The sequence below is a fragment of the Salarias fasciatus genome, chromosome 12, assembly GCF_902148845.1.
Source record: "Salarias fasciatus chromosome 12, fSalaFa1.1, whole genome shotgun sequence".
NCBI classification, from domain to species: Eukaryota; Metazoa; Chordata; class Actinopteri; order Blenniiformes; family Blenniidae; genus Salarias; species Salarias fasciatus.
The window spans coordinates 6,716,866-6,732,942 of record NC_043756.1 but is presented as its reverse complement, the minus strand read 5'-3'; the positions used below and the strand labels follow the sequence as shown (position 1 = coordinate 6,732,942).

The following is a 16,077-nucleotide window of genomic DNA, read 5'->3' as shown; positions in this document are numbered from 1 at the left end:
AAGAAAGAGGACAGAGTCACATTGTCACATCTGGACACAGAGTCAGTGCTAATATGTAAGTCTATGGAGTGTGTGAGAGGAGGGAGAACATGCAAATTTCACATACAAAAAGGAAAAGGCTCATCAGGACCAGTTGTAGTTAAATTTCAGCCAAAAAACGTGATTTTCAAAATGAAAAGAATCACAAAATTTAAAAGAAAACACATTTTATTTCTGTCTGATATGGGAGAAAACCCCACTCGAATCACAGGTGCAGAAAGAGTAATGGTGGTGCCAGAGGCGGAGCGTGGGTCTCAGTACAGAGGGGGCGGAGCATTCTTGAAGGGCCCTTAAGACAGTAATTTTACCATTCAAACAATACCTCATCCTACCGTCAAACAACACACTAATGCTCATTTTAATTGAGCCAAGCAAACCTATATGCCTCAGAAAGCAGCCAGTGCTGCGTGAGGGCTGCGACCTGCGCGGCGCAGCGCAGCGCGGCCGTTCCGCGGTATGTGGGCGCTGGCCGTCACAGGTGTCAATAATCTCAGAGCGTCCGCTGTCCATGGTGCTGAAATCTCAGATAACGGGCTAAATTTGTACCATCTTTGGTACAGCCTAAATATAAAATAACACAGCTGGTCTAAAATTACACAGTCTATTCAGATAGATATAGACACAGCTATCTATATCTTTTGGAATTCACGTATATTAGAAAAAAATAGACTCGGCGGTCTCTTATAGTTGAAAGCAACACAAGGCACATTCAAATAGGCAGGTCTTTAAGACCACAGCATTCTGATAAAGATAATATTTTGAAAGTTTCACTGACTCACCAGTGGCTCCGATGTTAGGTTTTGGGTAGTACCGCTAGCGGCTAGCTTAGTGTTTAGCATACTGTTTAACTTCCCTCCAAAGAGTTCAGATCAAGTGCAAAAGAAAAAACTGGTTCATGCCGCACAGCCAATCAGCGCTGGCTTACAGCTCTGATGCATTCATGGACAGCCGTAATGTAAGAATTGGCAAATTGGAGTCCACAATCATAAGCGTATACCTTCTCGCGCACACTGCACATTTTATTATAGTAATTTATTTACGAGTAAATGTGAACACATCACATGAAACGGGGCCCTATGACCTTGTAGGCCCTGGGGCGACCGTCCCCTTGCCCCCACTCTGGCTTCGCTACAGGGTGGTGCTTTAGAACAAAGCTTTGTCAAGAATATCACGCTTTCCGCTGTTTGTCCTGCTGACGTCTCATTCTGAGCTGGACGGGAGGATGAAGGTAAAGAGACAGAAAAAGGAAAGATAACTGCAGTTCTATTTCTTTACCCCACACAAGTAAATTGGCTGGATATTAAATTTTGGCCTCATCTATCAATACAAAGAACCGTATAGAAATGACTTTGTTGGCCACAAACCGTTGGCAACAGATTGAGTCTCTGTCGAAACAAGACCATTATTTATCTGGTCCACATTTCCTCCGGAGCTGAACGGAAGCGGCACGCAATAAGACTTTTATTTCTTCCCTGGGTGATCGATGTGACCCCTCTGAACCTCTGATTGTAAGATTACCATAAGCAAAGTAAGAATCTATTAAACATTTAGACCTGTTGGTCGCCTTCGGATTTCCCCTTTTTCTAATTAAAGCTGTCGGAGGAGCTGGAGGAATGGGACTCTTCTCACACCGCAGAGATTTACATAGCTACAGTATTCTGGGCTACGCAAAAGCTGTGTAATGTGTCCCAGGAGAGAGATGCATAAAGGAAAAGTTAATTACTATGGATGCAAAGTACTTTTAAAGATGTAATAAAACTGAGCGGACTCAGTGAGGTGAGAGGTGGAGGAGTACCAGTGGTGAAGGTGAGGACGGAGGCAGAGGAACGATAATGGAGCCAGCGGCCGCATTGTGGTTTTGGCTCCCTCAGAGCCAAACCAAGAGCTGGAATTATCAACAGCAGCAGCTCCGGGCCTAATATCCTTTTGTGCTGGCAGCATATTGCTGAGTGAAGATTGCGGATGGAAATAATCAACCCTTTTTAAAGGTCAGAGGAAGTTGAGCACACCCAAAGCAGACTGTGACACATTATAGCTGATAAGAAAAACTGTCTGTGTAAAGAAGAATGAGGAGAGTTCACCTTGTCCCATTTATGCTATCATGATTGCTCAGCTGTCAGTCAAATATAATGGCACATATGCAGTTAACCCGGCTGCTGCTGTAGGGAACGCTTTGCTCAGGCCAACGTGCTTTGAGGCGAAATGCACGGAACGACTTATATTGTGGTCACTTCGGCTCAAAAGCTTTATACCGTTTGGCTTCTGAGTGTCACAGAAAAGCAATAGTCAGAAACCATCTCCATAAATTGCAGAGGTGGAGCAATCCATAATAACAGCTAACAGAATAATGATTTATGCCACTTAACCTGACACAAGGGAATTTTCTGCAGAAACAGCATCATGTCAAGGTAAATGCAGATCTGCAAATGTGTCAGTTTACTTGTAAAGATGAACTTTTACATGAAACCTAGCTTTATTCCTACATTTATAGAGTGTGGAGAACAATGAGAACAATGAGAACAAAGAAGCACTTCATGGTGATTCTGCTAGAAGTGACTTTTCGCCATTGTACACTTTCAAGCCTCACTTATGAATTATGAAGTTTTAATCAACAGGTTTGAAAAGCAAATGTTCCATTTTTTTATGCCATGCTTGTAATCTCAGCAAACCAGGAGCTTATAATATTGTATGATATAGAGTACAGGAGGAAGATACAGATTTAAATTAAAATTAACATAATTTCGAGTCCTGGATGCAAAAATATACATATAAGAATAACTGGTGACTCTCGATTGAATTTGTGTGTGTGTGTGTGTGTGTGTGTGTGTGTGTGTGTGTGTGTGTGTGTGTGTGTGTGTGTGTGTGTGTGTGTGTGTGTGTGTGTGCGTGTGTGTGTATTTGCCCTCTGATGGATGAAGAAAATGAACATTCACATGAACCGAAGCTTCATAAATTGTGAAAGCGTTTAATAGAATTGACTGAGATTTCAGCGCTGAACACACTGCTTCATGACACTTCTGATTTCTGCTCTCTAGATAGTTTTAATCAGTGAGAGAGGCAAAATTAATTGTGTCGCACACATTTCTGCAACACGGCTATTCAATTTGCTTTACGTTAACAAATGCAGCAAAAGCAATGAGAAAGGTGAATAAAACCAGGGAATGATAAAATCCCAAAGCCATTAAAATAAAACAGAAAATAGTCAAAGATAACAAAGAAAAACATCAAGCTTTATTAAAAGCATTAAAAATAACTGCTAATTTACAAATGCAAAGCAGCACCGAACACTCGTTTTGCTGAAAAGCAATAACAAATACAAAGATCTTCAGCCTGGTTTGAGAAGAACTCAGAGTGTTTCCCTGCTGCAGCTTTCAAGAGTTTATAATGTTTTCAGATGACCTAAAAGAGATGACTGACTTCCGACGTAATACAATATCTGAGATGTGTATTGGACCGAAACCATTCAAATCTTTGTAGTAACTTGAATAGACTCCTTCTTCTTTTCTAATGCTTGATCAAAACGTTCACACATAACGACAGTGATAGTTTGTTTGTTGTGTTGTTCTAGTCCCATAAAGTTAAAGTGTTCAGCCATCTTTGAAAAGAGGCCTTTCAGTAAAACCCGGGCAGCAGAATTAACGACGAGTCATCGGAGAGCGGTGACTTACAGCACCAGGGGCCGAGGGAAGGTCACTCTCTGCCTTCCCTTTGGGCATCAGTCTTGAAAACAGAGTGACAGTCGCAGAGAGGCTGATAAGTAAATACAGTTTTAATGGGCTGTGAATGGCTGGTGGTAATCTGCAGAGGCCGGCAGTGGGCGAGGCGCAGAGGGCGACGGGGCATTCTGCAGCACTTATTATTAATGCTATCATACATCAGATAGGCCAGAGGAGGGGAATGAAAGGTGGTGATGAATTCGGGCCTCATGTCTACCAAGTGAGTGGAGGACAAGCTGCTACTGGGGCTGGTTAAGGTCATGGATGAAGGATACCGTCCAGAAGAAGGCACAGGGGACCATTCATTATGGATAAAACACAGGAGAGGTTGGGACATTTCCCAGGGCGCCTGCTGAAGGTCATGAGGTGACGGCGTGAAACGGAAGAAACACTGCCTCCAGTCTGCAGCCAACTTTCCATTTTTTACTCTCAAAACTTACTAAAGCAAAAGTTTTTTCAACCTGCATTATTATTATTATTATTATTATATCAATTAGCAATTCATAACTTTCAAAATAAAAGGCAATTTTTTTGTAAAAAAAATGACATTTAAAACAAGACAAATGGATAATTATAGGTTGATCAGTATTAATGACAGCATGTACTACCTTTCCAAAATAAAAGCCCAAAATTTCTTCAAAATAAAAGTCCTTTTATAATCCAAAATGAGTCCAAATCATGGAAATTGGTATTTAGGGAGTAGCAAGGCTCCTGGTGACCTTGACTTCAGTCAGCAAAATACGAGGATGGTCTCAGTCGCGGGCCGGCGGGTCGGCTCGGAGAAAGATTTACTTGATAAAATAATCTTAAATGCATACAAAAGATTAACATTTGCAAACTTATCAGATGTTCTGAATTAAAAGCAACCGACCTGCTTGACTTCTGCTTTTTGTTGCTTCTGTATTTCAACAGCTGTAAACAGTCATCTTTTATATTTACTGTCAAAAATGTCAGAAAGTCCAACGTTCAGCCAAAAATGACTTCTGAGACCGAGACAAAAGACATGCGGGGTGAAAGTTGGATGGTGGACAATATGATTTAAACACCTCGAGAACTGCTGGTTTAGAGGAAAAAAGTTCTCAACATTAAGAGAGAAAACATGAAGATGCTTTCGAAAGTAATAACCCAGATGTCTTTATTTACCAGCAAACTTCAAAGTGCAGCAACGACGACAACAAAGGAAGGTGTCCGCACCCTTCGCCTGTAAAGCAGCATTAATTCTTAAAGGCACACTTTTCAAAGCACATGGCAGGTAGGCTGTTCCACCGTCCTGCAGTGGATTTAGGCAGTCTGAGTCGCTCCTCTCTCTTTATATAATCCCAGAGCGACTCGACGATCAGGGCTCTGTAGGGGCCATGCCATCTGTCACAGGAGTTTTTTCACCATTCCTTCTCTGAAAAATATTCTTTATGACTCTGGCTTTATTTCTGGGGTCACTGTCAGGCTGTGGAATGAATGAGGGAGTAGTCACACTCCTCTGCCACGGCGCTGTGTAGCAGATACTTATCCCAACACGTTGATTGTTTGCACGGCAGCGTATTGCATATGTCTGTTGGTTCATCCTCAGTACCGTCTGCAGAAAATGTGAGCCCCTTGCAGGGAACAGAAACTGCCGAACATCGCAAGGTAAAATGTGTTGATGGGTGTCTGAAAATGGGAATCCAGCTATGCTGGATGTGAATGTGTCTGGCATTTCAGCCTGTAGTCTGTTTTCAAAGCATGAAAGGGTCCAGATCTCGCTCCAGATATCAAAGACTTGAGACCTATTTCCAGAGATCAAAGTCCTGCGACCCGTCCTGGAAGATCGAAACGCCAAAGACACACTTTGGACTGTTTTAACAATTCCCATGTTTTAAAACCAAATGTGCATTTTCATTTAAAGGACGGGGATGGATAGAGTATTGGCTTCCGAGCAGCGTGTCTGGGTAATCCAGCCTGGGAAATGGACTTTCCATGTGTGGGGCTGAAAGGAGTTCAACTTGTTTTTAATGACTTGCAGCTCCAGACGATGTAACTAAAGCCTCTCGTGCTCCGTCTGCTGCCGTCTCCGATTCCTGGCAGTTGAATGGGCCTCAGTGCGGCGTGGGCTTCAAGGGATTTGACTGAGTGTCAGGCTGGAGAAGGGGCTACTTTTGGACGGCTCCCAGCCTTTGTGTGAGCGATGTTCCAGCCCGCCATTACAGCCGAGGAAGTGACTGCTCTACATCAGCACTTTCGTCCCCCACACCTCTAATGCTTTTTGCAGCTGCACGAGAAAAGGACTTGTTTCCAAGATCAAATTGCCCACATTTAGGAAGAAGTAAAAGCTCTGCTCCTTTAGGAGAGGAATGGAACTTGAAGTGAACCAGAAAAGCTGCTCTAAACTTGGACCGACATGGTGGCTGTGATTTTGATTTAGTGGTCGAAGAGATTTCAAAGTTACTCCAACGTTTACAGCAATTCACTACAATCGCGCGTACTCACTGTAGGTGAATGTGCATGCTTTCCTGCTTCGTTTCCAGGCTCTTTTTTTCTTTGCGTGCACTCCGGGCCATGATACTGCTTTTACACCACAACTAACTTTAATGACGCACTTGAATTTAGCCTGACAGCTTCCTCAGTTGTGACGCCTTGTGACGTGTGTGACAAACTGACTGACAGCATGTGGCTTGAGTCTTATGTAAAGCCGGGGAGTTACAAAAATGATTATTCATGTATTCAAATTGTAAAATTGAGCTTTTAGCGGGAGCCGTGTGTGCCGTATCCTTGCAGTCAGGCCATGAATTATTCTTATATTAAGAAATATATTACAGGTGACCTAAAACATTATTTTTAAATGAACAATATGTAATTAACATTAACATTAGCAGGTAAAACAGTGAAACACATCATCTGGAAAGTGATCAGACTGTGGGTGAGTCATCTGGTATTTCTGTATTTAGTGTTCATGCATCTTTCTTTATTGTTCTTTGTCAACACCATCTGGTCTGCTCAGGAAAAAAAAAAAAGATCTGCTGTGATGCTCATAGTTTCATAAATCACCACTTTACAGTAATAAACCAAGTTTTCTTTACTTTTCTGATGTTTTTATGAATCCACATGGAGCAGCGATTATTTCTGACAGTCCCGGCGGAGTAATTTAAACAAGGCCACTGTCAATGTCAAGGAGGACCACATGGTTAACACTACAGGTTGAGTGCATTTGTCTTGTTGTTTGTCATGTTTGTTTATTTGTTTGATGAACCGCATTCCTCTATGAAAGCATTTATATCTTCTAAGGTCGTCCACTCATTATATTAGAAGGCTGCTGGACACATATTCAGGAAAAGACTATTTGTGGTGGAATAGACCACATGTCCCTTGTGGCCCTGAAAACGAATAAGTTGAGGAAATGGAATGAATAAATGAATGAAGATGACTCAGTGGAGATTGTCTGAAAATATAACAAAGAAACTCACACAGTCCCACATAAATGAAGCGACTCCAGCGGCCTGACCCAGCACTCGCTGCGGTTCGGATCATCCGGGAGGATTTTGTCAGTGTCATTTAAATCAGATGCCATTTATTGAAATGCTTCTATTTTCATTACTGTCCGGTGTTTTCTCGGTCCCTCAGCTGTATCGAACCAGCAGCACTCAGTGGTCGGAGTTCCGTTCCTGCGCCAGGAGGGGTCGCTACTGCATGCAAAGTGGCGCAATCATGCAATCAATTCATGATGTCCGATAAGAACTTCTCAAGTCTTCTTTTTCTTTCTTTCTTTTTTCTTTTTTTTTTTTTTTTTAGTGGGGGGGGGGCGTTGGGGGTGCAGGGGGCAGATGTGTGATTGTAAAACTGCACTCAGTGCGAGCACATAGCTGTGAGTTGCAGCCGCGCGACGACGGAACAGTTTTTTTATTCGGACGCGCGCGTTTTGGTTTAATCGTTTGTTAGACTGTTACAATCCTTTCAGCATTACCATCGCGGTGTTGTATGTTCCCGGAGCCCCCCAAAACGCCCTCCTCTGTGTGCCACTGGCAGCTCCTGTCACTGCTCCTGCCCCGAGCTTTCCTCCCGGCTGCAGCCCTCCTCGACGCGCATTGGACGGGAACACCGTGCGTAAGCCCTCTGAAGCTGCAGCCTGTTGTCTGTCTGCATAAACACGGAAAGATGAAGACTTGAAGCCCCAACTTTTTTTTTTCTTCTTCTTCCTCTTCTTCTCCCCGCATATATGAGCCACCCGGTGTCCAACACTAATTAGAGGTGGCAGCCAAACAGTTCGCTCAGAGGACAGACCCACAGTTCGCGCGCTCCGGTGTGGCTGCTGCGCGCTGCCGGAGTTGCACTCAGGACTTCACGGTGCAAAAACAAAAAAAATAAAAAGAGCATCGCCAGGGCGTGGATGTATGATCATCTCGGTTGCAACTTGAAGTTTTCTCCTTTTCTTTTTTTTTTCTTCCTTTTTTCCATGTCGCTGTTGATAATGCCGGATGAGAGGAGCGTGCACTCGTCCTCAAGAGTCGGACTTTACGCGCAGCACAGCAGCCAACTTCAGGAACCCGGCGATGCGGACGGTACGGAGCAATCAAAGTGACCAGCTGAGGAAGGAGGATTCCGTCGCCGCTTCTTGCGTTAAATATTTTATCAGCCTTTTTACTTTAATCATGAACGAGAGACGATTTGAGACTCACTGAGAATCACCGCATGTGTCACCATACAAGATTTATTTCACTGTAAAGGATTTCACCGGTCTTCCACGCGCTTCCCAAAAAAAAAAAAATGTTGGAAATAGTGGTGCAAAACTGCACGCAACTTTCCTTTCTTCAGTTTTTCATTTTTCCCGATAACAAGCAGACAAAATCCGACTAAAAGAGGCATTCAGAATCCAGCCCGAACTATGACTGTTCAGAATTCTCAGATTTCTGGATGAGGTATGTCATTTCCCCCGGAAAATATGCCTTCCTATTTGTTATCAACGACGCCGTGTGCAGGATTTCTGACTCAAAACTGAGACATTTCGGAGGAATTCTTGTTTTTTTCCCGACGGCTGAAAGAAACATGTTGCATATTCTCGTGCTTCTGTCGGCGGTCTTACTTTTGGGAGGTAAGCGCAATTTCAACCTATTTGCATGCGTGTCCGCGTAAATCCACTGTTTCAATCAGCTTTTTTTTCCCCCTCTCTCTCTCTCCAATGACTATAAATAAGTTGGATAAAAGTACTTAACCCTCAAGAGTGGAGGAGAGGAGTAGCAATCCTCCCTGAGACACGCAGGGATGCAGGACAGTTGACATCCTGTGAGTCACTGCTGTGTGGAGGTGTCAGTCTGCTGTGTCTGAATCATGTTTCATACTGTCCTATTCTGCATGGCAGCCAATTTACTTCCGCTGCCTAACCAGAATTACACTTTATATTTGTTCAGTCATATATTATGTATAATGAGGAATCCTCTGCAGTGGCTTTGCACCTGTACAACATCCCCAGAGCTGCCGGTGGAGCGGCTCTGACCTTAAATAACATTTATCTCATGAATATTTCAGTGTAATGGGGATTCTCTTGTGCAACAGAAGCATCGGGGCTCTGTTACCTCGTGGCTTGTCAAGTTATTATTCAAAGATTCATCCCGCACCCTATCATTTTTTCATTGGAAAAAGTTAAGTGAGTTGAAATGAAGTGAGATTTTCATACAGCTGCAATCACAACACGGATAGCAGCCACAGGAGCAGAGCTTTTCTCTCACCATCTGAGTTCTGGCTTAAAACAGTGGCGATGTAAACGATGCCATGTCATTGCATCAGTCACAACAAAAGAGAGCAGCATCTTTTCTGCTGCCTTGCAGTCAGGAAATACAGATTTCAGGGCAGCTGGTCGTCTGACTAATGAATCCCGTCTGTCTTGTGGGAGAAGAGTTTTGCCATAAACACGCTGTTTATAAGTGCAATCCCACTGATGATCATGTTTTCTCCAGACAGTACTTTAATTTTGTCGCTCTTCTTTGTCAACAGGCAGGTAGAACTTTCCTTTGTGCACTAAAAATAACCTCCCTGATGGTATCCGCTCAGATGGCTCCAGGCAGCCTTGCTGCAGTTGGGCTGGATAGAAGAAACACTCACATGGGTTTCTTGTGAACCTAAAGGTCACGCATCTCTAAAATGCTACACCGTGCATCCACAGTCTGCATGTCGCGTATCCACTGTGACTGTAAACCTCGCCGCTTCTCTTTTGCACCTCAAGAGTGGTGCTGCTGCTTCAAGTGTACAGTAATGATGTTTGCCATATGCAGAGGCCTTCCTCAGAAACCATGCGCAGTGTGATCCTAATTGAGCATTGTGTGTCATCAACCTGCAGGACACAGCTTCTCGCCGAGCATCGGGATGAAAATTGATAACACACTCCAGGAAATGAGAATATCGCCGCCGTATGAGGAAAAATGTCCGCGCAGCATAATGAAGCCATAATCATGGAGGAAAGTTTAGCGTTCTGGTTTGAGCGTGAGCTTGGTTTTCGTTATGAGAGGCGCACAGACCTCCACATATTCCTCAAAAATCCATTGAGTTATTTGAGTTGTGATACAGCAAAGCTGTAAACCAAACCACTTAGAACGCTTCCTGTCCAGTTCTCTCTTATTCATCATATTTTGGAAAGTCTGTATCCTATCTTATTAATTGAAGCCACAAGGTGTTTTCCATTGAGACACCTCAGTGGGACCCCCTTTAGAAAATATCCAATTTTACGTCCCTTCGTTTTATCCTTGAGCTTAACAAGATCCAATTGGGGATCAGGCAAGGATAGTCTTCAGTCTACATGTTGAAGAGCTCAGCACACAGCCCATGCTGTCTCTCGTCTGCCGTGCTCCTGTCCTTGCACGTCTGTTTCTCTATCAATGGGGACACAATTTATCCCGTTGGATTCCTCTTTCTTTTTTTTCTTTTCTCTTTGGAGCACCAACCTCTTTTTTTTTTTTTTTTTTTAATTATTAACCCTGCAGAGATTCTCGGGCTCCGTCTCAGTGGAGAGTTTTTATCTCTAATGGTCCTCAGAAAGATCCACCGCTGTGGTCCCTCACCCCAGAGCTGTGGCAAGCCTCCAGCTCCACTTCCTTTGTCCCCAGCAGCCCTTTAAGCTTAGCACTCCACGTCCTTGAGCAAGCATGAACCACAAAATGAGAAAGGGAGGTTACACACTGCGTGCAAATAAAATGTGTTTTCCAAAACATGTGTGGGGAAAAAAAGGCGCAGAAAATCTTTGGGAAGCATTTTGTGTGGTTGACGGACTGGTGCCAAACGTGTGGTGGTTTACTTATCTAGACAGCATGTTGCAGGAGGAGAATAAACACAAACCGTTGGTGCAGGAAACCTCATTTCATCAGCGATGTTTCAGTCCCACTTGACTCTGCATCTTAAATTCTAGAGCCTGCATGTCCTCATTGAAAACTTCCAATTCCAGAGTCTATTTTGGGGCGTCGACAGACCATCAATTCCACTTGTATCAGGAGCATATGGTCATTATGGTTTAAATGAGCCCCTGTCTTAAATGAGTTTTCACTCCATAAAGACCTGTGAAGTCGTTTTGCAGTTTGTTGGCGTTAACTTGATTATAATGCTTATTTACAAATCGGAGAACATGAAAAGAACAGTGGAAATCCCTGGATCGGTGGTATTTTTATCAAGGCTATCTTGCAGCTGTGCTTTGAGCTCGCTGTGGTGCACGTTTGAGATTTTGCAACAGAGGACACTGATAAAAAGAGGCATATTTTTCCTTTCTCTCAAATCCAATTTGGCGTGGCTTGGGTTGTTTCTAGAGTTTCCCTTCATGGGAGGAGAAAAAGAAAAGAGGAGCACAGTGGCAGTCCGTCATAAGTGTTGCTTTGAACTTTTATTTGCGTGTTTAATTTCTAACCATCGCAAATCTTTTATGCCGAATGTTTGCACATCAGACTGTGTCCCTTTTGTTTTTTTTAATGACCATTTTATGAAACACACTGTGTAGGTGGACTGTCATCTGAATCCCTGGTACTGCACTTTTTTGCTCATTATACTTAAAGTGTGTGTGGGAGGCATACATTGTAGCTTTCCAATCACTGAGTCAAAAGGGGCTTTTGCCCTGTAAATTCAAATATCATCAGCATAATACCTTATATTATTTCCTGGGCGCACATCTGCCACATCTGTTAATTGCCTCTTTGTAACCACTGTGATCTCACATTCAATTTAATCACATTTCATAATTAGGGAGGTGAATAGATGAAATCTGCATAAAAGCTTTAAAGAGAGCGGATGTGAGTGTGTGTGTGTGTGTGTGTGTGAGCCTGAGCACTGGCTCCATTGTAATAACAGACAAACATGCTGATGCAGTGTTTGCTCGCTCTCGTCGGAGGGGGATCGTCGCATCTGAATACAGGGCCGCCTCCTCATAAATCTGCAGGGGGAGTTTCACAGCCAGACTGTTTCCTAGGTACTACGTGTCTCAGAAGAGATTAAAAAAAAAAAAAAAAAATGGCAATAACTTTTCTCTGACACACTGCACAGGAGTCCAAAATAATTCCCGCTACATCATGTGCAAATTGGAACATGGTTGGTTTGTGAACTTCCTCCATATTCGACTTAAAATGAACCTCATTCTGAAAACAAAAAGGTTTATTTAAGGGATGATAAACATGTGGCCCAAGGACCAAAAATGGGTCCGTTGTGTTGAAAATGTTTGTGTTTCCAGATGTGCGGCCGTACTTTCACCCACAGTCAGGTGGGTAAGGAATCAGCACCTGGATAGAGCGTTAAAAATATGTCAAGATGGACAATAACACGTCTGTTTTCCCAATTTAAGTCACTTCTGGTCCTTCTTTGTCCACTGTGGGTCACATTGATTCAGACAATGGAAACAGACCTGACCAGCTGATGGCAGAAATATTGCATATTGCAGTTCATCATGGTGATACTGTATATATGATACAAAGTCATTTTTTTTTTTTCAATTACATTTAGCACAAATGCACTTATGGGTCAAACTACCAAAATAAACATATGAATTCTCCAGAAAAATGGTGAAAAAAAGGCTTAATGGGAATGCAGTGCATTTGTTGGGTTTAAGCCCGCTAAGCCAAAGTCATTTTAGTTCAGGGAGAAACTACAGAGGGTCAGACCAGTTAAAATGAAAGCACAGCAATGCACAAGCATCCACAAATCCAAATATTACAATGGAAATAAATAGAACACGTGCATGAAAATGTGCTCTCTTCAAAATAAGCACAATTTCAACATCATGTCAAATTTAAGCTTTGTATCCTGGTGCAAAATACAGTGAAATGAGTCATTCAACCTTGCTGTGTCTAGAAATTCAGCAATGACTCAGCTACATGCACAGTCATCTGACAGGCCGGACTGGACCCTCCGGTGTCCCGGGTTTGGCCCATGGACCATAGGTTTGACTGAGCGGAAGGAAACACTCCCTCCTGCCAGAGGTGCACAGTTCTGGAGCGGCTGGAATTTTCATTCTCTGTTTTCTGCAGATTTTGTTTTTCTGATCAACGTCAAAGGGGCAGGGCCGTCAGTGCAGCTCACTGCAGAGTGAGGATGGCGTTCGGCACGCGAGAAATAAGGAAACGTAGCAAGTGTTAAAACTAATATTTCAGCACAAAAAGTAATATTGATGAAAATGATATTGTATTTTTCAATATATAATTTTATGAAAATGTTAGTTTGCAAATGTTGACATTACACATGGATCTGTTTCAAACATTGTAAAACTGTCACACATTCTAAAACCATCAAATGTCTGTGGAAAAATGTCTGCCTGAACAGAGCTCCCCTACTTTGGGCAGCTGTGTAATACACTATTGACCTATTTTGTTGTTTTGTATCTTTGTATTTAGGACTTTATTTAATCTTCTACGCTTGAATAGGTTCCTTGAGGATTTTACTGCAGTGATTGGTAGTTGTTGGTGCGAAGTGTGTGTATGAGCTGAAAATCTCCAGATGAATCATCCAGAAGGGATTCATATTTCTGTCTGAGCAGGACTGAAGCCTCATGCGCCATCAGGTGTACTGAATTTTCTTTTAAGAAGTAATGTAAGTGAAAAACAACCAGATTTCTGCCTTGGTTGAGTGTGACGCTGAAAAAAAAAAAAAAAAAAAATCAGGAAAGTGTTAAAAGTTTGAGCACCCCTCAAATTCTAACATCTTTTTGACCTTCGGTAAATCGCAGTGATTGTCTGGTTGCTTTAATGCAAATGCAGCAGCATAACTGTAGCGAGCAATTTCAGTCAATTTACGACTTTCAGGGTGCTAAGAATCTCCCACACAAGTTCTCCTGTGCTCACAGCTCAGACGTCTTCACAATGTTGAGACATGATAAATTATTCCCTGCGAGATAACATCCCTTCAAAAACACAATGTACTTTCTGTTTCCATAGCTTAACCTGTTTCCTCTTTTCTAAGGGTTTTGACACTTTTTGTCAAAGCCGTATATTTTTTCTGACGTTCTGACATGCAATGGGAGGAGACGACCAGACCCTCTGGACTCTAACTCAGTGTGACTGCGACTGACTCACTGATTTCTAAACCCTGAGCGAGCATAGCACTGGATTGACGTTTGTTTGTTTTTTTTTTTTTTCAATAGAGGCAAAATGTCATTTGCTTACCCAGGCTGTCAAACTAATAATGGTTTATGGTCATGAACGGCTACATTTGATCCCGAGCCACTCTGATCACTGAATAACCTACAAATTTTAAAATAATGTAAAATATTTCCTTTTGTTTCAGTGCAAACATGTATGAATGCTTTATGAAAAAGTAGACTTTATTCAAAATTTACGACATGCCACTGCAGTGGCATGTCGAAAGAAACTTCTTCCACAAACATCTCGTGTTTTTTCTTTGAATTCTGTTGCATCCAGATGTGAAACAAATGGTTTGACTTTTAACTCAAATTTTTTTCCAAGAAGAAAAATGTCTTCTGTCAAAGTACACAGTGGGAATTCTAGAATTAGTCAACACCTAGGAGCAGATTGGTTCAAAGTCCACCACTGGCGCCTAAGAAGTGTTCAGGGTTTAGGAGCATTGCTCATGGGTCTGCAGTGGTGCTGGTTTTAGTCTAGGGGAAAAAACAGCGGTTTTTTTCTTTCTCTGCTTGAATTTCTGTTTTCTGATTGAAACGACGATCTCCCAGTGACAATATGACGACCATATTTTCTTTTCTAAAAAGAATGACTCTAAAATTTACTTCAAATGATGTCCTGTGATTTATAATTTACTTTAAAAATGTGTTTGGACGGAAAATTAATCTTCTATAACAAAAAATATATTTCTATAACCAAGTACATGGAATCAGGTAAGATTCTCAACATGCTTTCATTACCCTTAAAATAACCTGTAAATGATAGTCAGCTTTACAAAAAAATCAAGCTCTGGAATGAAATTGTGAGAAAAATAATGCCTCTTCTGTCTCGAAAACCAACAGCAAAATAACGACAAAGTTAAATCAGTGAAAAGAAAGAAAGAAAGAAAATCAACTTCAATAAAAGATGTCTTTGCACTTTTCCAATGCGATAATGTAAAAAAACGACCCAACATCCTCATATAAACACAATACAGTAGTTAACAAGCCAAAAATATCTGTACGATGAGGTCCTGCGGGTCTGTGGCTCCTTCATTAGACGCCAGCATTACACACGGTGCACTCTGCCTCCTGCTCGTCCCAGCTGGGCCAGTAAACGGGCAATTTTTCAGTTCCTCTGAAAAGCAGCACTTGCATTTTTAGCATTTTGTGGGCAGATTAAAAGCAATGATGCTCCCTGTGTTTGTGAGTGAAGTGGAGCTGCCCTCAAGGCAGCCTCACGGGGATAATATCACATCCAGCGCAGCACTGTAGCCAATTTAAATACATGCATGATAGCAGCTTTAACAAGAAATCCAGAAATGTTCATCTTTGGGGCAAAAGAAGAAATTTGGTCACATCCCGTCTGTGTTTCTTTTTAGGTTCATGTTGGTCCAAGCATCAGAAATTCACCCTCGCAGTATGACTTTGATACTAATGCCACTGTGTGATCCCCAGTGAATAAATTATAATCGAGGAAGCAAAGAAACTTTTATCGCAAAAAAATACAGTTGATGTTTTGTAAATTTTTTTTTATACTCTGCAAGGACATGCTGTGGAGGAGATTAGACCCCCTGGAATATAAGCTGTCGTTATAAAAACGGCAAAGACATTCATCCTGTTACATATTTGTGTAGTAATTCTTGAATTTAGTTTTGAAACAGACAGAAAATTTCCTGTCGAGCACAAAAAGAAAGAAAAAATATTTGCAAAGTCAAAGCAAACGCTGTGTTTAATTTTCCTGTCATTTAGACTGGAGTGTGTTTTCCTTCCTGTCAG

The 16,077-nt window shown here is 42.1% G+C and overlaps 1 protein-coding gene across 2 annotated transcripts in view; it reads left to right on the top strand.

Moving 5' to 3' along the window:
• The first annotated feature begins 8,007 nt into the window (after positions 1-8,007).
• si:dkeyp-14d3.1 (transmembrane protein 132C) overlaps positions 8,008-16,077 on the top strand; it is a 139,430-nt gene continuing 131,360 nt past the window's right edge. The window contains exon 1 of one of the 2 annotated variants that reach the window (XM_030105065.1): positions 8,008-8,284. In XM_030105065.1, coding sequence (XP_029960925.1) covers positions 8,113-8,284 — 172 coding nt within the window. In that variant the 5' untranslated portion in view covers positions 8,008-8,112. Of the gene's footprint in view, positions 8,285-8,492; positions 8,815-16,077 lie in introns of those variants that run through there. The other variant, XM_030105064.1, reaches the window with a different exon arrangement.